The sequence below is a fragment of the Lacerta agilis genome, chromosome 6 (genome assembly GCF_009819535.1).
Source record: "Lacerta agilis isolate rLacAgi1 chromosome 6, rLacAgi1.pri, whole genome shotgun sequence".
Lineage (NCBI taxonomy): Eukaryota > Metazoa > Chordata > Lepidosauria > Squamata > Lacertidae > Lacerta > Lacerta agilis.
This window is the reverse complement of record NC_046317.1, coordinates 44,800,328-44,821,300: the sequence shown is the minus strand read 5'-3', so window position 1 is coordinate 44,821,300 and position 20,973 is coordinate 44,800,328. Positions and strand designations below refer to the sequence as shown.

The 20,973-nt window shown below is 44.5% G+C and overlaps 1 protein-coding gene across 1 annotated transcript; it reads left to right on the top strand.

Annotated features, from left to right (window-relative positions):
* Positions 1 to 279: 279 nt before the first annotated feature.
* LOC117048457 (mucin-17-like) lies at positions 280 to 19,967 on the top strand. Its single transcript, XM_033152284.1, has 5 exons — positions 280 to 654; positions 13,090 to 13,482; positions 16,282 to 16,596; positions 16,818 to 16,984; positions 18,368 to 19,967. Exons 1-5 carry the CDS (start codon positions 561 to 563, stop codon positions 18,410 to 18,412), a joined length of 1,014 nt encoding a protein of 337 aa, XP_033008175.1. The 5' UTR covers positions 280 to 560; the 3' UTR covers positions 18,413 to 19,967.
* The last annotated feature ends 1,006 nt before the right edge of the window (positions 19,968 to 20,973 follow it).

Sequence of the window (20,973 nt, the reverse complement as noted above, 5' to 3'; positions counted from 1 at the left end):
TATACATAGCGAAGTCCTGACTCACCCTCGCAGCATCCCATGATTTAACCTTGAATTGGATGGATGAGGATTTGTGTTAAATATAAGCGCTCAGCAGCTACCTTCGCCCTCCCGCTACGGGGTGGAAGGCGGAGGCCCAGTTTGGCCCTTTGGAGCGCACTCGAGGGCTGACGCCGATGACTAAGTTTGCAGCGCCCACAAACTGAAATAGCACAGACTTTGCGCTAGGGAATATACAGGCTTCCATCCAATAGAAACCACTCCGGCCAGTCGGCGGGGGAGGATCCACACATCTTGCTTCAACTAACTAGGCGGGTTGCGCCTGGTGGGGCTAAGCCGAGGAGGCGGAAGAGATAAACCCAAGATCCCGCCGGCCTCGTAGGGAGCGAGGGAGGTGGGCGCATCTGACACGCCCAGGCCGCGCGTGGGTTTGTGAATGAACCACGTGGCACAGACTCATTTCCAGCTCTGAAGACACGCCTGTCTGTGCCTGGGACTCTTAATAGAAGTTTAGCGCTTTCTCCGCCGGTTCGCTCGCCGCTGCCATCCAATCCATCCGGATGCAGCCCGGCATGGAGGCAACAACGCGCCGCTCGTCCTACAGCTTCTCCGCCGTTTGCTGCCTCCTCGCTGGAACCTTCCTGCCGCTGCCAGGTAAAAGAAAGAGCCTCCGACCGCTTCCTTTCGTCATAGGTGGGACTTCGGGATCGAGCGCTCTTGCGGGAAAGTGTCCTGATCCTTAATAGGTTCTTGAAATCCCCTAGAGGGGGCGCGCTTGGGTGGCACCCTATAAGTCTCTCAGAGGAGCGAGTACCTACCCTGTGTTTGCTAATAACCCAGCTTTATTACCGCGTCTGATGATCTGGCTTTTTCATGTGATCGCCCTAGATTTTCCGCAACCGAGGAGACAGTACTGCTCCCTGCGTGCTACTATCCTAAGGGACTGGCTCTCTAGCTTCGTTCCCACCCTGGACACCAAGGTGGGTTTTTTCCGCCCCCTTAGAGCGCAAGAACTTTCTTGATCTGTCTGGAAACTTGTGAGCTTGAGCGCTGTAGTGTCTGCCTATGGTGTCCTTCCTTGCGGCGGGGCCCCCATTTCCCGGAGTTCCGCCGTCGGTCTTTGCAAGCTGTTGTGATTGTTGGTTTATAAAATGAGAATGTCCGGGGTTTAATGCTTTCTAGAACCCTTATCCTCGACTGATCTGGGATTTCGAAGCCCTGAAGAGGGTGCTTGGCCGGGAGAGAGAGCAGTCAGGAAAATGCACTCTGCATATGCTTGTAATTTCATTTTTTGAGAGTAGTTCTGCTTCACATTTCGAAATTCGGCATTCAGAAACATTACTGGGTCTGAGCCACGGCTCAATTGAAGTCCTTGCTTGGATGGATCTCGTTTTCACACCCTCTTTGTCTTTGATGGAGGCTCCTTGTGATGTGCTTTCCCCCTATCCTTGCTTCCCTCTCAGTTTCTCCCTGACTAGTTATTTATTTAGTCATTCAATTTATATGCCATCCTTTCTCCTGAAAGAGCCCAGGGTGGCAAACACATCACACTTACACACACACCAGACTAAAAACAGTTAAAAACTTTCTCGCAACCAGTAATCTCAAGGTTGCCAGGAACAGTACATGTCAGCCATCAGATGCCTGGGTAAACAGGAATGCTGAATTCCGCCTGAAAATCAATAACAAATTACTGTAGGCCTTTCTGTTGTTTGTTTGCTGGTTGCAGACAAGTCTGTAACTATGACGGTGGGACAGTGATGCTGTTAGGGCAGGATGCTGGGGCAGAAGTCCAGGAGCACACTAAGACAATGATGTTTCAGAAGTTCTTAGATGATGTTGGGGAAATCGTTAGTCACTTTCTGCCCAGTGTGATTGATGTACCTTTTCAAGAAACTAGATCAAACTCCAGGATTCAGACATGCACTAGAAAAAATGGCAGAGCTGCTTGTTTTTATATCTGGGTCTGCCCCAATCAAAGCAGGGGTCTGATTTAAAGAGCCTCCTGAAAAGTTTGTGAGGGAGGGGGTTGGTAAATGGGAAGATAATCAGCCATATTTTTCTTGCAGACCGTATGTACCGCAAATAACTGACATTGGTATGTGAGGGCAGGTGCGCCATGAACTGTTTTTGTGGATCAGTCAGTGTAGCAGACTTATTTGCAAGGCTGCTGTCTTCATGCTCACTCTGCTCCCAAACCTGAGAGAGGCTGCATTTTAATATAACAATAAACCATGGCTTGACACTGTGGCACAACTGGAACAAGTTGCAGAGAGCCTTTGGCTTGTACACTTTCCACCACCTGCATAGTCAGGAGGAGGATTTGGGCAGCATTTACTTTCAGTTTCCCAGAATCTCAGCTTGTCTTTAAGAACTTAGGAAAAATGCTTTAATGTGCTTTGTTAGACCAGTGTTTTTCAACCTTTTTTGGGCAAGGGCACACTTGTTTTATGAAAAAAATCACGAGGCACACCACCATTAGAAAATGTTAAAAAATTTAACTCTGTGCCTATATTGACTATATATAAAGTAATTCTCTTGAATAGGAATCAAATAAACACAATTTTCCCCACGGCACACCAGGCAACATCTCGCGGCACACTAGTGTGCCGCGGAACAGTGGTTGAAAAACACTGTGTTAGACCACCGGTCCATTTAGCTCAGTATTGGCTACAGTGCTTGAAACAGCTCTCCAGGGTTTCCAGCAGGGAGTCCCAGCCCTATATGGAAATGCTGGGGATTAAAGCTGAGTCCTTCTGCCTGAAAAACATATGCTGTACCACTGAGCTATGACTATACACTGAGCTACAACCTCTGGTCACTGCAACTGAACTGGTGGTTGTGGACTATCACAGATTACCTCACATTTCAAAACAAGTTAGCTTCAAATGGTGGGCTATGAAGCTGGTTTGTTAAAACTGACCATAGTTTAAACCACAGTTCTAACAAAATGGTGAGCAGAGATTCTGGGTAAATTGTGGTCAGATCATCATCCCAGCTGCATGGGAAGAGGGAGCATGCAAACCTGAGTGCTAAATTGTGGTTTAAGCTTGCATCTAAATGCGACCAAAATTGCAACAAATTTTACCAGACAAATCTACTTTGGGAGCAATAAAGGCAACCAATCATCAAGTTATTTGTTACAAGTCTCCTTCCTGTGCTAATTCTAGAAGGGAAAAATAAAAGCAAGAGCTGTGTGTTCTGCTGAAATTCTCCTTCCCTTGCAGACCCTTCATGAGATAGCAGATCCAAGAGGTGGTTCAGACAATCTCTGAGTTAGAACTAAGATAGGCCCAAGCAGTTTCTCTTTAAGCATCTTCAGCCCAGTCACTTTTTAAAGATATTTTAAGTGCTTTTAAGTTCTGTTCCTGAGCCGTTGGAATGGCTGTCTCCAGAATTGCTTAGGACTCCCTGTGGCAGGAGTTCGAATTTGCCTGCCAGCTCAGTCTCAGCTAACCAATCAGGTACTCGTCTTGTTCAGTAGTGCCTTTCCCAGCTAAATGAAGAAACCCACTTCCTTCAATGACTTTCAAAAATATGAAACTCCTCCTGAAAGTTTTTATTTTATTTTTTGGTCTGTGGATTTTGGCTTTGTCTCCTGAATGCCTCTGGCTGTGTCTGGGTGTTGTAGTCGTGTTTGCTTGTCTTCTGTACATGCACGTCTTCAGCGGAGCCCTGATTTGCAGAGAAGCATAAAGCTTAGCTTGTCACAGTTCCAGGCCCTGCTCTATTGCCCTGAGGTCACAGATACACTGGGAGCAGTGTGTAACACAGCCAACATGGGCGGCGTCTGTCTCCTCCTCTCTTCCCACCCCCACCCCAACGCTGCCTTAGTTGGTCTTGCCAGCTTTGGGAATGAAATGGGACACGTTCAATCCAAGGGGCCTTGTGCAGAGGGCTGTCTTACAAAACAAAATAGGCTCACTGACTTATTTCACATGTGAACAGAACCTCATTCTGTATGGAAAATTCTGCAACAGAGGAAGAGATGATTGAATGTAGGGAAATGTGATGGGTGCTGCCAGCCACTTCCCAAGCCTCAGGTGCAAGTAACTGGGGCAGGCTGCTGCTCTCTTGCTGTTGGAGAATTTGGGAAACAAAGTAAGGCTATTTCTTATTACAGTAGTTTTCAACCAGTGTGCCATGGCACCCAGGAGTGCCTTGAATGATGGCCAGGGGTGTTGTGGGCAACACTGGCCTCTGGCCCTCTTTCCTTCCTTCCCTCCCTCCCTCCTCTGATCCCCTCTTGCTTCTGTGCCTCCCAAAGGCTTGCACAGCTGTTTGTTGCAGCAGCCCTGGCTACAAGCTCTTCAGACGAATGGTGCCTCTGGGGCTGGTCAGGGGGTGCTTCCCAGGCCCCTGTGGGGCAGTGTGTGGAGGCACCTCTCTTTAGGGCAGGGTGGGCAGCTCAGAATAGAGGTGGCAGCAGTGGCTGCCCAGAGGATTCCGAAGGTGTGGGGAGAGGAGGTTGAGGGAACACTCCACAAGGGAGGGTGTTCAAAAAGGCTGCCGGCTCTGCAGGCAAGGGGTGACATAACTGGGCTCCTGAGCCCCACAGGGGTGCCACAGAAATAATGCAGTAGGTCAAGGGAGCCGTGGACCCAAAAACGTTGAAAACCCTGTCTTATTATACCACCCTTTTTGGTAAAGGTTCTTTCATGTTAAACAGAACATGTTGGTGGGGTGGCAGCTGAGAGTTGCTCCATTTTCGCTTCTAGGGCCAGTGTTCTGTGTTTGTGTCTGTGGATTAAATGTGTGTACAGCACAATCCTATATCAGTTTCACTGAATTCAGTATGGCTTACTCTTGAGTGAGTGTGTGGATGATTACAGGCCAAGTAGCAGTGAAGGGCTTCTACTCGATATTCTCTGCACCTTTGGAGTGTTAATGCAAAGTGCTACTGAGGATGTACATGGGGATTCAATTTTTAATGGGAGGCTTATATACCGGTAATTTAAAGAAACATACAAATGGCCCATGCTCTTAATAGAACCTGTATACCATTGCTGAAAAGGGACAGTTCTAGGTTGCAGTTTGCCAGAGTTGGATATTTCATATCCAGGTCACACATCTATGTTTAAGTGTCCTATCCCTACTTGCAGTAAATGAGTTGGATCCATGTACTCTGCCTTTTGATATAAACACATGCTGTGGGATGAATGAGAGCATTCAGCATTCTGACGCACCTTGGCAAACAACCAAGCTATTTCCCTAAAGGTGTGGGATACAAAGCTCTGGTGTGTGTTAGATGTTTTTGCGTGGGGGGTGGGGTGGGGAATAGTAAATTAGTATTGGACCTTGTTATTGCAATACATCCTGTGTACAAAGAGTACAAAAGTTGATTGTTGCCTGCCTTTGATCATCTACCTAAACCAGGATGGAACTGTGTGCAAATTTTCATTCCTCAGAGAAAAATTGGGATATAGATTTGATAGGCAGCATATTTCTATTTACCGGTATTATTGGTTAAAAGTCTAAGCTGGAAGACAGAAAGTACCTTGTTCACCGTGGTAATTTAACCACTGTATCCTCCTTACACAAGCTACTGTATCTTGTTCTTAGATCTGCTATACTGTATAGGATAGTCAGTGCTTTTTTTTCTTTAAAAAATGTTTAGGGGTACTCTCATTTTGACTCAAGAAAATCACCATTTTACAGTTCAATTCGGGAAAAATAAATACAGCAAATGGACAAAAGTACAAAGATTCAAAAATGTTTAGGGGTATGTGTACCCCTGTGTACCCCCAGAAAAAAAGCACTGGGTATAGTAATACTGATCTACCTTACAGTGCTATTATATGAATTAGTTATTTATTACACTTGCATCCCATCCTTCATATAAGCAGCTGAGGAAGGCATACACAGTTCTTCCCCAAGCTTTATCTTAAGAACGTAAGAGGAGCCTGCTGGATCAGGCCAGTGGTCCATCTTGTTCTCTCAGTGACAAATGAGCTGCCTCTGGGAAGCCCGCAAGTAGCACCTGAGAGCAACAGCACTCTCCTCTCCTACCCTTTGAGATAGGCTAATATCTCTCATCTCTGGCCCATGGATTACTAAGATAATGTATATGGAACACTTCTAACAGTCTAAAAGTGCTCCATAAAGTCTTAAAACCTAGGTATTAAAATTGTCTCTGTGGGAGGGTGGACTATACTGTATATTGTTAAGGTAGACAAAGTTATTTTATATTATTCTGTGAGTCACAGTTTCCTATCATTTAAAAAAAGGTGTTTTCTAAGCAGTGCCTTGTTGCCTATGCCCACTTAGAGTCCATAGCCAGAATATGAATTTCAGCTATGGCTTCCACTCTTTACATTTTTAGGTTTTTTTTAAGTTAAAAAAATTGATTAATCAAGTAAACCAATATTATGAACTCACCTTGGGTGTCATGTGTGAGAGTGTGTATGCTTTTTAATCAAGTGCGTTTCAACTTGAATTTTCAATCAATCAAATTTGCACGTGCATATATTTTTACAAGGCTGCAATTGTTTTCTGTTGATTTCCTTGGGCAAAAGCCCCATTGAAATAATAAAAGGCACTTACTGTTGAATAGGTTTACTCAGAAGTAGGTTCCAATGAGGCTTGAGCCCAAGGAAATCTGCAATTAGCCGTACAGGCTTCTCAGAAGCCTCCTCCCACAAGAAGTAGGGATGACTAGCAACTTGGCTTTAAAAGAGGATTAGACAAATTCATTGAGGATATCACAGCTACTAGCCACATTGGCTATGTTCTGCCTCTGCTGTTGAAGGCAGAATGCTTCTGAATACCACTTGCAGGGAACTGCAGGAGGGGAGGGTGCTGTTGAGCTCAGTTCTGCTTGTATGCTTCCCAGAAGGCATCTGGTTGGCTACCATGAAGACAGGATGGTGGGCTAGATGGACCATCCAGCAGGATCTTCTTATTTTATTAAGTGTATGCAGATAAAACCTTCTCAAAATCCATCACCAGTGCTTTTTACCGAGAAAAATAGGTGCCAGTACTCACCATGAAGTTATTACAGTAAGTGCCACACTTTTCAACAACAACAAAGGAAGTGCTAGCACTGCGAAACCTTGAGTACCCCCGGGGGGAAACCCCCACCGATCATCATCACCATTTATTAAACTTATTAGTCACTTGTCACACAAACATAGAAGAGATCAGATCTCCCTCACCAACCCTGGTTCCATCAGTAATGATGACTCCATTGCAAAAAGAAGGCCTTGTTTCTGCCGCAGAGCTACCCATTGCCACCCAGAGCTCTGTGTCCTTTCCAGGTGTCATTGTAGGAAAGGAAATCTAGCCCAAAAGGTCCTGGTTTGCTTTTCCAAAGAGACTTAGAATGGCAGAAAGTTAGGTGAGCAACAAAGGTAGCAATAGCAGCAGAACGACTCCCAGCAGTGACAGAGGCAGCAGATGCAGGGTGGGGCATTATTGGCAGCAGGTATGGTGGTTACTTTAACTCAGAAAGAGATTGATGCTTGTCCAGGCTGCCTCAGCTTCCAAGGTGACTTCCACCTTGATGGCTTCAAACAGGAGGTTGTGGGCAGGCTGTACCAGTGATATAAGCTTTTCAGACTGCACAACAAGCAGCCAGCTAATCAGCTCATCTAGAATTGCACGTGTTTAAGTGGGGGCACTGCAAATAACAAAACAAAAACTGCTCACAGGTCTTGAATTTATTTCAGCTGGGCTTTGTGGCCCTAGTTTCAATTCCTAGGTCTAAATTCCTTGCTTGACCAGTTTATGACAGAATACAAGCTCATCTCCTCTATGTACTTTGCAGTTTGTTCTATAACAGATACTATGTGTAGAAACAGAGAAAAGGACAACCTCTTTCAATGACCAGAGGGAAATTTTGCGTGCAGCATGCTCATTATGGGTGAAATTAGATGAGTAATCTAACTGCACTGTTCTGTAGTTGAAGAAAGGCCATGCTTGACCAGTAGCTCAAAGTAGGATTCTTCTGCATATTGATCAGTTGAGTGACAGTAGCCAGTAAACAGGAAGGAGATGTTTAGATTGAGCATGATTACATTGCTGTGAAGGTAAATATGTCTTTTTAGGTCTGGTTCAGACATAACAGGAAGCCATGGTTTCCTGCTACAAGAACAAGTTGTGGTGAGCTTTATGCACTTTCTCCTTCCAGCTTTTTTGTTTTGTTTTGTGGCACTAAAGAAATTAGAAGCTTCTGCTTCTAATTTTAAACAAACCACAGTTCCTCATCATGTCTGAACTTGGAACTGTGGTTTGTATAAAAGTTGGAAGGGAAAGCTGCTAATTTTCTCCACTTGTGAAAGGAGTGTGAGGAGCACATGAGCCTGAGACTTGTCCTGGTCCATTCATGTAATAAAAAGCATAGTTTCCTATTACAGTGGTACCTCGGTTTACGACCTTAATCCGTTCCGGAGGTCCGTTCTTAAACTGAAACCGTTCTTAAACTGAGGCGCACTTTCCCTAATGAGGCCTTCTGCCGCCGGTGCCCTTCCACCATTCAGATTCTGTTCTTAGACTGAGGTAAAGTTCGCAAACCGGGACACTACTTAAGGTTTTGCAGAGTTCGTAAACCGAATTGTTCGTATACAGGGCTGTTCTCAAACCGAGGTACCACTCGAGGTACAACAGAATGGCTCAATAGGTTAGAGCGTGGTGCTGGCAATGGCAAGGTTGCAGGTTCAATCCCCATAAGGGACAGCTGCATATTCCTGCATTGCAGAGGGTTGGACAAGATGATCCTCAGGGTCCCTTCCAACTCTATGATTCTATGAGATTCTGTGTATCTTACATCTATGTAGATGAGCAGCAATAGGATGAAATATTACTCTCCTGGGCATGTACCTTGTGAGAGTGACAGGTGCTCTGATTTAGAGTATTGATCACTAGCCAGCCTGTTTATGTGGAAGCACCATAATGACAATTGCAGTGATCTAGACCTTTGTGTTTATTGATTTGCATGAGTGAATATTTTTTGTAATCAGCTTTCTTTCCTTTAGCCTCTGATTCTTGCATCTTTGTAAATGTCCCAATGGACCTTAATTAGACAGAAAGAGTAGCTTTTACAATGACTGGGGTGTTTGTAGGTTTTTTCAGAAGTGTTTCAAATATACACAATTTCACTTAAATGTTAAAATATCACATGTTGCAAGTTGGATTTCAACATGGGGCTGCTGTTTTCAGAGATGTTTCTTGCAACAGGTAGTGCCACCCTTACCAGATTTTGTGGTTCGCTGGAAGCACTTAGAACACCCAGAATAGTAAACAAGTGTTAGTCCCCTGGAACTAGAAGTGAACACATAAATAGTACAAATGAGGTTTACCGTCTGCAGTCATTGAGGTTACCACTTTTCTGTGATTTTTTTTTAATTACTAAAGGTTTAATTTATCACATAATGATTCGTTATGCTTGACAGGAAGAAACAAAATAGAAAATTCTTTCCAGTAGCACCTTAGAGACCAACTGAGTTTGTTCTGGGTATGAGCTTTCGTGTGCATGCACACTTCTTCAGATGCACACTTCTTCAGCATGCACACGAAAGCTCATACCCAGAACAAACTCAGTTGGTCTCTAAGGTGCTACTGGAAAGAATTTTCTATTTTGTTTCGACTATGGCAGACCAACACGGCTACCCACCTGTAACTTGACAGGAAGAGGTAGCCTTTACCCCGAGCCTGGCTCTGCTTCCATCTGCTGCATATTGCATGAATTGGCTGTATCCCAGTTTTAAAGCTCAAAATCAGCAAATTGTTTCTCAGTTCCCCAGGTTGGTGTGAGACCAGAAAGACTCAGGTAGGCAAAGAACTGCAGAAATGTAAGGTTGAATGTTTAATCTAAGTTCTTTCACATCCTGCAGCTGCAATAAAAACGGGACTGTGTATGTGATATAAGCTACTTACTATACATGTTTGCTTTATTCTGGCATGCTACTTTGGTGTTACTTTTTATAACAGCCTATGCCAACCTGGTGTTTTGGACTACAGCTTCTCCATTCCCCTTAACACTGTCCCCCAAAAGATAGTGTTAAGGGGAAGGTGGGATGTGGCATTTAGCTGCAGGAGCTGAAAATGAAGCGGTCCAGAACAGAAGCGAGCATTGTGTGAGAGGCAGAATGCCCATCTCCAAGTATGAGAACACCCACTCAAAGCTCTGCAGGCTTCTAAGTCTTGTGGAACTGTTCACATCTTTGTCAGAGTTGTCTTTTCTGCCATTGCAGCTTTTTAAAAAAGTGAGTTGATATGAACTGAATGATGCAGAACCCACAGACAGAATAATCAGTGCTTTTCTCAGGGGGTTCTCAAGGGAACACAGTACCAGCACCTCTTTTTTGTCGTTGTTAAAAAGTGTGGCATTTGCTATAACAACTTCATGGTGAGTACCAGCACCTATTTTTCAGGGGGGGGGGGAGCACTGAGACAAATTATATCATACTGTGATGTGATTGCAAATATGCACAGCTCAGGATAAGAGAGGGTTGGCATCTTAATATTGTACCCTTGAGTGGTTGAAGTGGAGAAAGAACGGCTTCTGCCTAGATTAATATTTCCACCTAAAAAATCCATGGCAACTATTGGCACATGATAAAATTTTATCAAGAGATTGCTGCATGCTAATGCAAAGGAAGGAGTTATTTGTTCTAGCTGGGAAAAGTGTGTTTCCTTTTGTGACTCCTTTGTATTCTGAGCTCAGGGTACCTGCAGTCTTTTGCTCCGAGCCAAATGCATGCCATGGCAGTTATTGAAAGATAAAAATTGTCCTCTTAAGGACTCAGTGTCTGTAAAATTGTCTACCCAGGGAGTCCAAGATGCAAAGGTCCATAGGACTGGTTTATAATAATTACTTTTATTTACCGTATATACCCGAGTATAAGCCGACCCAAATATAAACCGAGGCACCTAATTTTCCTACAAAAACCTGGGAAAGCTTATTGACTCAAGTATAAGCCGATTCACCTTTGCCGCTGTGGAGGAGGAGGAGGAACGAGCAGCCCGAAAGCAGCCCTTTGGGCTGCTCCTTCCTCTTCCTCCTTTGCCAAGTTTGCATTTATGCGAGCAGTTCAGGAATGGAACAAGCTGCCTAGGGAGAGTAAAGAACCGCTGTTCTTGTACGCTTCTTAAGGAATGGTTGACTGGGGAGAGCGGGTGGCAGCATGAGCGGAGAGAAAGGGCTTCTTTCTCGCCGCCCCCACCGCTCGCCTCACTCCAGTATAAGCCGAGGGCAGCTTTTTCAGCACAAAAAATGTGCTGAAAAACTAGGCTTATACTCAAGTATATAGGTAATTAATACAAATATAATTCAATGTGTATTGAATAAAGAAACAAAGAAACAACAGGTTTCATGAAAATGAAAACTGAACATACACATACACGAACAAAATGAATTTCCTCCACTTGGATGCCTTGCAGGTTCAAAATGAGCAAACTACTGTAGTTACTTGACACATATTAAAAAGCACCTTCTCTCATACTAATCCAATGGGATTTGCTAAACGAGCCAGAGGTGATATGTGTGTGATTACAATGGTTAATGGGCAGTATTCATTCTTCTTTAGATGCCTTTTAGAAGGGTGCAACAGCTGGTTGTTAGAAGGGTAACAATCACAAAGCCCTTGACAACCACATGTTGCCCGGCCCACTGTGTAAAGCAGAACTGGCCAAGTACCTCAGTAACAGCAAGGCAACAAAGGACAAGACCAGGATCCTGTTGCCACTGCTGTGCTGTAGATCACCACCAAGCCCATGTCAGAGCAGCCAGAGACTATCACCATCCTTTCCCCTTCCTCAGGATGGAGGGTTTAGTCACAGTCTGTGTGTTATGTTTACTCTGATGACTGTAGGTGAAAGCTTAAATTCAAAAGGCATTGGAAGCTGCCTTACAATAGATGCTATCTCGTGCACACACCATACTCCCCAGATAAACATTTTGGCATGCTGATGAGACTTGGCATGCTGTTTCCCCCATAAATCATTATCCTGAGCCTGCTGTGTAGGGGTGTGTTGAGTTTGGGTGAAGAAGCCAGCCCAGTTGTGCTCCAGCATGAGGGTTCTTTCAGCAATGCAGAGGAACAGCTGCCTCAGCAGAGACCCAAGACTGGAATAAAATGAGTAAAGAGTTATTGCGAAGCTGTAATTCTGTGGTTTGTGGGTGGAGAGTGGGAGTCCAGTTTTAACTCCTGCTTTACTGTGTGAGCAAGTGGTGTGGGACTTCCTCCTATGCCACACTTAACTGTCTTGTTTGCTGTTGATTCTTCAACACCGTATGGGACGTACGAGATCCTTCATTCACACTGCAATGATTCTTCTGCAGAGATAGCAATGGCTACCAAGCATACTTGGTTCTAATTGTTTTGGGTTGTTCCCTACCACCAGTTAAGTCCCTCCCCTTGATTTTTTTTTTGTACTTCTGCAAACTCGGGGGTTCACCTCCAATCCTGCTATCATCTCTCTCTTGTGCATGGATGGTTCCATTTTGTGTACACCAGGATCAGTACTTAAAGAATGAGGTCACTATAAATATACTTGTATATGATTGCTGCGAAAGGACATGGGATTCTCAAATTGACTTGAACTTTGAGATCATGAAAACTTGTTTTTCAGGGGTGTTAGATTTCAACCTTGGCCTATTGTATTTTTTGTCTTTACTCCTTTTTCATATTTTGCAAGGAAGCACCCTCACAAAATGTTTTTGTCTACATAGCTCCATATGTTATCTTTGGAGGTGAGGAAATAGTGCTCCTTCAAATCCTTGACTTCGTAACTCTGATTTCTCTCTCTGATTCTTTATCCAGCAATGATCATCAGCTGCCGTAGGCACCTTTCCTACTTCAGTATGAAGCTCCAATACATTGGTTTGTCATACTTTGTATGTTTGAGGAGCAGAGGGTGAGGTTTGGAGAAAATTATTTCCATTCTGCAGAGAACTGGGTGGCTGCAGTGTGACTAGAGGAGGAGGTTAATAGAAGAGGAGCTTCCACCCCACCCTGTAATTGTAATTGATTTGTCCTGTGGGCTCTGTTCCTTCCCTTTCCCTCTTATTTTCCCCTTGCTGGAAGCAGCTGACCTTCTGGGCATGTGTCAGTGATTTTAGCTTTCCTCTGTTTGTTTTTCCTGCACTAGGAGATGGACAGAATTCATCATCAGCTCAATCTGGCACTGTGTCGCACTTCGTGCTCCCTCACACGGAGGCTGGCGGCCTTGGCAACTGGACAATTCTCCCAACTGCCATAAGTGTGGATGGCAATGCCACCGTTGCTTCACAGTTAAATGTCAGTAGCTCAGTCCCGCTTGAACCTCTGGCCCCTACCTTAAGCACCACAGCAAGACTACAGAACGCAACACATGTTGCCAACAGTAGTGCTGACATCCATTCACTTCCTGCTGCAACTGCAAACTTGGTAGAAGTGAACCAGACCCACCTGAATGATTCCGAACCCATCAGTACCACAGCCTGGGTTATTTCCAGTACAAATGTCATGGCTACAGAGCCCTCTCAGCCAAAGGAGGTACAAGGTAAGACTTGGTAGTAGTCAACCATTTCCCATGAAATGTAGCTTAATTCTCAAGCAACTTGGGTTGTGTACACACATTTTGTTCTGCAATCAAAGAGACTGAATACTTGCATTTTCCCCCTACGTAGTCCTTGCACAATCTAGATCTACTGCATATTTTTATTTCACTGTAAAGTATTTCTTGAGAAACTGGTTTCATTCCAAAAATAAAAGCTCATTGTGGATTGATTCTGCAATACCTCACAGTGTGTCCGTTTGAAACAAGATGTAGGCAATCCTGGCAGTGGGGGTTGTATCCATACCTGCCCAATTATGTTGTGGGTGTGCATACACCAAGATTGCAATCATTGCTTCCTTCTTCATTCATCTGGGGCATGTGCAGGGAGGAAAACATATAGATAGCCTAATCAAGGGGAAGGTTTTCACCTACCCCTGTAGATTGAAAGCCACATGTTGAGGACTTGCATAAATGATTCTCAATGGAGAAACACTACATATCTGTGCTACAAATGGGTTAGTGAGTACACAGCCTTGGATAGACTTCTCAATTGACTCTATTAGGTGGAATACCTCATAAGGTTTTTGGCTCCAGTACCTTATCCCATACAGGTACCTGTCAAAATTGGAGTGGAGAGAATAGAACACAGTCTGAAGTAGAACTCCCAAGTGCCTGGATCATAACTAGATGTTTCTATAACCTAGGCATAAATATTACCTCTTCAATGACAATTATAGTTCTGTTAACACAGGATATTTATTCAATCCCTCATGTAAACTTCAATACACTTTGAAAACCCTGCAGTTTTTCATAACATGGAAAGCAGGTAATTCTGGGTTGTTGTCAAGCAGTAGATGGAGAACAGAAGAAGAAGAAGAAGAGTTTGGATTTGATATCCCGCTTTTCACTGCCCGAAGGAGTCTCAAAGCGGCTAACATTCTCCTTTCCCTTCCTCCCCCACAACAAACACTCTGTGAGGTGAGTGGGGCTGAGAGACTTCATAGAAGTGTGACTAGCCCAAGGTCACCCAGCAGCTGCATGTGGAGGAGTGGAGACGTGAACCCGGTTCCCCAGATAACGAGTCTACCACTCTTAACCACTACACCACACTGGCAGAAAGTCAGACACCTGGGCAAATGCTTTGCTCCATATACAGTGGTGCCTCGCAAGATGAAAATAATTCGTTCTGCGAGTGTCTTCATATAGCGAAGCACCAATGTAAAATAGCAGTTTTCACGGGAAAAAAAAATTCGTCTTGCGAGGCAACCCCATTGACTTTTTCGTCTTGCAGGGCAGCCTTCCGCTAGCGAATGCCTTTCGTCTAGCGAGTTTTTCGTCTAGCGAGGCATTCGTCTAGCGGGGCACCACTGTATATAAAAAGTTATGCCATAACAAATTGGTATATTTTGTATATGCAGTAAATTAAAATATAAACAAGGAACCGTAGAAAGGGGGGAGGGGAGTCTAAATAAGTAAATGATTGCCTGCAAATTAAATTTATATTTATATTTATTTTTTATATTGTAAAAGCTTGTAAGTATATTAAAAATAAAGTTACGGCATTGTAACAAAAATAGGGAAAGTTATTTTCACCTTTCTTCAAAGGATGAGAAAATCACAGCAAGATGCGCTTCAGGGTTCTATATGATTAGCAGGAACCATTCCATACCAGGAGTCCTGGTGTCCATGAAGGCAGAAGTCTTTCTCTGACCATTCTTTGACTACTTTTTATTGGTTTTGGTGGCTTCAGGATAAATAAGTTTCTCTCAGGGAACAATTGGTGACAGTGGGAGGAGGGGAAAGCTCTGTGTCTGATGCGTCAGAAACAAATGATGCAAAGCACATATTGACATAGTCATTGATCTTGTAGGCACCTATCTCTGATGTGTTTGGGCAGGCGATTGATTGCTGATGCTGTAGCACTCCAAGAGATTCCTCTATGCACCATGCAGTGGGGCTTGCCTTTGAACTTCCTTTTCCTGTATAGGGTACACTGTGCTAATTCACCTCCCCCACCCTTGGGCCACATGATAAAAAGAAGAGCTAGGCTGTGTACACACCATATATTTAAAGCACATCCCCACCACCCAAGAATCCTGTGAACTGCATTTTGTTGAGGGTGCTGGGAATTGTAGCTCTGTGGGGGCAAACTACAGTTCCCATGATTCTTTGAGGGGGGGTGATCTCTGACCCCTGGCTTGTCTGATAGAATTAAAGTATGTTTGGGATGAAAGATTTGGTTTCTAGGATTTCAGTCAGAACCCTCTTCTAATTATTTTTGTGGAGATCAGTTAGGACTTTAGCTGTCTCAATTTACACCCTAAGATTTTCAGGCTCTACAGCTGAAAAACCCAGATTCTGCCATCTGACTAATCTAAGAACAGATATTTTCTGCACAACACATCTCAGAAAGCTTGCTATTATAAGACAAACCATGGCAAAGGGCTATGAGTATCCACTAGTGCAAGCATAGGCAAACTCCGGCCCTCCAGATGTTTGGGACTACAATTCCCACCATCCCTAGCTAACAGGAACAGTTGTCAGGGATGATGGGAATTGTAGTCCCAAACATCTGGAGGGCCGGAGTTTGCCTATGCCTGCACTAGTGTGTGTCAACCATTGATGAATGTCTCTTTGCCATCTTAGTATACTTTGTTCTGGAGTCTGCTGCACCCATGTGCTAGAATTGTAGTAATAGAGAAGAAATGACCATGCTGGATTATTTTCTTTAATTATTGCAGTCTAAGACCCAAGATTATCGCTTGATTCACTTGTGGGTGTCTCTCTTGTCTCTGTCTCCAGGGCCAACATCTCCTTCCCAGCCAAAAGCTTCCACACTCATCACCTCAGGGCCTGCAGAAGGTAGACCAGAAACTATGTCGGTGGCAAACCGTGATGCTATCACAGAGGAGAGCAGTGCCGAGTCCACCTTGTCTCCAAATACAACTGATACGGATGGAAGAGTGCTCACAGCGAGTGCCTCTAGAACTACCATATTAACACCAGGCATTGTCTCCTCCACACTCACATCTCCCAGAGTCCCACCAGTGGAAACAGAGCAAACGGCTAACCACGTGCAAAAGAAGACCTCTACCACAGACGTGGGAGATGGCGAAGGTATTCACTTGGAGCTCTTATTCCATGCAAGTAGAAACAAGGATAGAGAGCAGTTTGGGAACTAGATGTATAGTGGATATATAGTGGAGACGAAGGTATATAAAAATGTTTTTGAGAAAGAACAAGTTTTGACTTCTGAAGTGCCTAGTAGTTGTATGGAATTGCCATTCTGGGCCGGGAGCAATAATCCATGTTTGGCTGTCTTTTTTTCCTTCCTGCAGACCTACCTAGTATACCAGAAGCCAGCCCAATAGGTGAGGACCCTCTGGTGATTGCAGTCATCTTCATCTTCATCGTAACAGTGGGGATCCTGGCTCTTATGGGGTTCTTGCGGTACCGACAGCGCAGTGGTCAGCTGCAGTTCCGGCGGCTCCAGGATTTGCCTATGGTTTGTGCCCTCGATTAATCCTCCTTGATTAGACCTCTAACCCTGGACTTCACAGGCTCTTATTAGAAGATAGGAAACTAACCAATGCTCTGACTTGGCAGAAGGCAGTCTAGCTCAACCCTAACTGGCAGTGGCTTTCCAGGGTTTCAGACTTTGGTCTCTCCCAGATCAACAGGAGGTGGCAGGGATTGAACATGAGGTCTTCTGCATTCAAAGCAGATGTCCTACCACGGAGTTATGGCCCTTTCCCTTCCTCTGCTTCAGTGCCCTGCTCTGAAACTAAGGTTTTTTTTAAATATACTTTTCAAATATCATGATCAGAATGCATTTGAAAAGGATATAGCTCCATAGCGTACTAGGGTAGTATTCAAGTGTAACCTTTTGTGAAGGATTCAATTGGAGTTGGGAGGAGAACATCTCTAGTGTCTTCTACTCCATCATTAAGGGTGATAATTGGATGAAGTGCCTCCAGACCACATGGAGCTACCATTTCAGAGAAAGAGGGGGGCTAGAAAATGGCACCATAGATTCCCCCCCCCCACAGTAAGAGTGACAAAGCTTAGGACCCCCCCCCCAATTTAAGTTAAATGAGCTCTCCAGCTGTGGGCCTTCACATTAGGGCATCTCACCTGGAGCATGGCCTAGATGCCAGTACACAATAAATCTTATCTGCTTGCCTCTCCTGAGGCTGCCCATCTCTTTCAAATACGGCAGTTGTCTGATAACAGCAAAAAGGTTACTTCAGGGTGTCTGTGGAATGTGGCAAGTCATAGAGTGCATACTTGTAAACCTGAAGGAGCGTCTCCACCTCCATCGTTCAGAGATCCAACTCTGAGGGCCTTCTAGCGGTTCCCTCATAGTGAGAAGTGAGGTTCAGGGAACCAGGCAGAGGGCCTTCTTGGTAGTGGCGCCCACCGTGTGGAATGCCCTCCCTTCAGATGTCAAGGAAATAAATAACTATTTGACTTTTAGAAGACATCTGAAGGCAGCCCTGTTCAGGGAAGTTATTAATGTTTGATGTTTTATTTTAAAAAAATATTTTTAATATTTTGTTGGGAGCCGACCAGAGTGGCTGGGTCAACCCAGTCGGATGGGCGACATAGAAATAAAATTATTGCTGCTGCTGCTGCTGCTACTACTACTACTACTAGGGGAAGCTTTTAATGTGTGATATTTTAATGTATTTGATTTTTTGTTGGAAGCCGCCCAGAGTGGCTGGGGAAATCCAGCCAGATGGGCGGGGTACAAATAATAATAATTACTACTACTACTACTACTACTTGTGGCATGGGTTGGGGGCCTGTGTGCACTGCTTGCTTTTGTGCTCCTTCAGACCTGTGCAAAATTAACAAGGTCTCCCTTTCCTGCCCTTTTTGCTTACAGGATGACATGATGGAGGACACACCTCTTTCCCTCTACAGCTACTAAGCAGTTGGAAGACAATTTTCCTGTTCAGATTCTGACCAGCCAAGGGAGGCGTAAAGGCTTCTGACCGGGAAGAGCATCCCTTGCAAAATGCTGTCCTGATTTCCCATGACTATAAAGTTGTGAGTCAGCTGACTTAGTCTACAAAGAGACTTGTTTTTTCTTTCTTTTTGGGAATTGGCACCAGCCTGACCTAGTCCTTTCCCTTGTACCTTTGTGCTCCTTGTGCCTTGTGTTCAGAGCCATACAGCTCTCGGGGAAATGGACTTTCGTTCAGTGACCACACTAACTCTTGTTCACATTGCCAAGGGATGCCTTGCTTGGATTTTGGAGAGCTGCACTGTAGGATTCTTGCACAAGAAGTGAAGCAACTGTGGGGGCAAGTCAGCCCAGCACAAAACAGTGGAGTATGTTACATGTGAAAGGAGATGCAACTCAACTGTGATTTGGAGGCCTAGTTGGCTCCTTCCTTGAGTTTTACATATATACTTTTAAGTTGAACTTCTATTTACACTTTTTATCAATAGGATCCAAAGGTGTTCCAGAGGGTCTAGCAGGAAAACAGGGAGCAGTGACCCCATATTTGCCATAAGAGCCCTGATCCACCAGACCAAAAATCCATTTAGCCCATCATTCTGCTTCCCATATTGATCAGTCACAAGCCTCCAGGAACCTTGCAAAGAGGGTTTGAAGACAGTAACCCTGACCCAAAGTTGTTCCCCAGCAAATGGTCTTCAAAGATACTGCATAGCCTTATTGCTGCGGAAGACGTACTCCGGCCCCACAATTACTGCTATATTTCAGGGGGAATAAAAGCAGTTTTGATTCAGACAACACTGTTTGGGGGAAGCAGTTTATTTTTGGAGTTTCTCCAGAAAATTCTGCCCACTGTTCTTGGTACCAAGGTGTGGTACAGGAGATGCCCAGCAATTATACCAGCTTAGTTGTGCCCAGACGGTTGTCCGACAACAGCCCTGATCAATGGGACTCATATGTGTACTTAATGCTGCCACTGGAAGCTGTATCTAACTGTTGTATCGCTTGCTTGTTTGTTAGATTCATATTTAAATAGTCCTGGCAACCATCTTTGTGTGGACTCTTGGCAGTTACCTCCTGCTGTTTGCACTGAGAGTTCATTCCCCACCTTGTCCTCTCCTGTTACTTCTTTACCTGCTAATCCTAGAGGAATTGCTTGTGCCTTGTCTGGATGAAGAAATCTAGGTTCACCAACCCCTAACTTTGCTGCACAATCCCAAATGTTGTGCAACTTATCTCCCAGACTAGTCCTAACCAAAGATGGGGCTGGCCAATTAAGCGGCAATGTCCCTTTTATGTCGGCATAGGAGTGTACCTTTTACTTATTCATTTCAAATTCTCTTTATCCTATATCCTCTTTTCTCCAGCTGTCTTCTGTTTCTCTCGTTCCGTTTCCCCTCACTTCCTCCACCTGACATCTCTCATTTACATCTTTAGCCTTCTGAAGGCTTTTCCAGAACGTAACACCTTTGTGTTTGGACTGTTGATTGTGGGTCCACAAATAAATTGGTTTCCCTCTAAATAGGTTTATTTCCTTTCTTGCTTGAAGCTTCTTAAGTTGTAAGTTGGATGAGATGGGAGCCTTTGCTCGGGTTTTCTGCAACACCCCCAATTTGCATCCCAGCAGACTGGAGGCATTATGTTGCTGCTTCCCTTTCACATGCCTGTATAAAATAAGGAACAGCATAGATTATTCAAAGAGGAGCTAGAGAGAGCACGCCAGGAACAACGAAAAAGCTCAAAAGGTAATGTATTACTCTTTAAATCCTTATACACACCATCTGATTTGTGAAAGGGAATTTTTATTCAGTGGGCATTCATGCAGGGGAATCTCACTGTGACTAAAGGGACTAGTTCTAAGAACTTGGGTTTTTCTTGATCCATCATTCCAAGATAGGGGAACCCCAAACATTTATCTAGTTAGGAAAGCTACCTCTGATGGAAGTTTGAGAACCTCCGCAGTTAAAACTCTAGGTGTCACACTCTTGGGCTTTTCAAAGGCCTGCAGAAAGTTGAGTATTCAATGTGATGCCCTTAAGAAAAGGGTTGCACAAATGCTCCCCCTGAAGTCTGCAGAACTGCTCTAGAAGTGAGTAGGACTTGTAGCCACAACTGATGGACTAATCCAGATAAAACCCAAACAAGCCTGAAGGATGCTGATAGTGTGACCCTATTCAGGTTTGTTTTGTCTGAAGTCCGTGCCACTGAGATTAATAGGGCTCACTCTAATGTGTGTCAAGGACTGCAGCCCTGCTTGCTAGATAACTGTTAAGCAGGAAGCACATTCATAGAATTGTAGAGTTGGAAGGGACCCCAAGTGTCATCTAGCCCAACCCCCTGCAATGCAGGAATCTCAGCTAAAACATCCATGACACGGGGAGACATTTGCTTACTGATCGATGCAGGCTCAGTACACAACCCGAAGTCCTTGCACTAACTCTTAACAGAACGTCCACTGAAACAAAACTGTATTTTCAAGGCCTGCCTTATAGCAGGCAAGGGGGATGCAGGGACATACAAGACTGCAG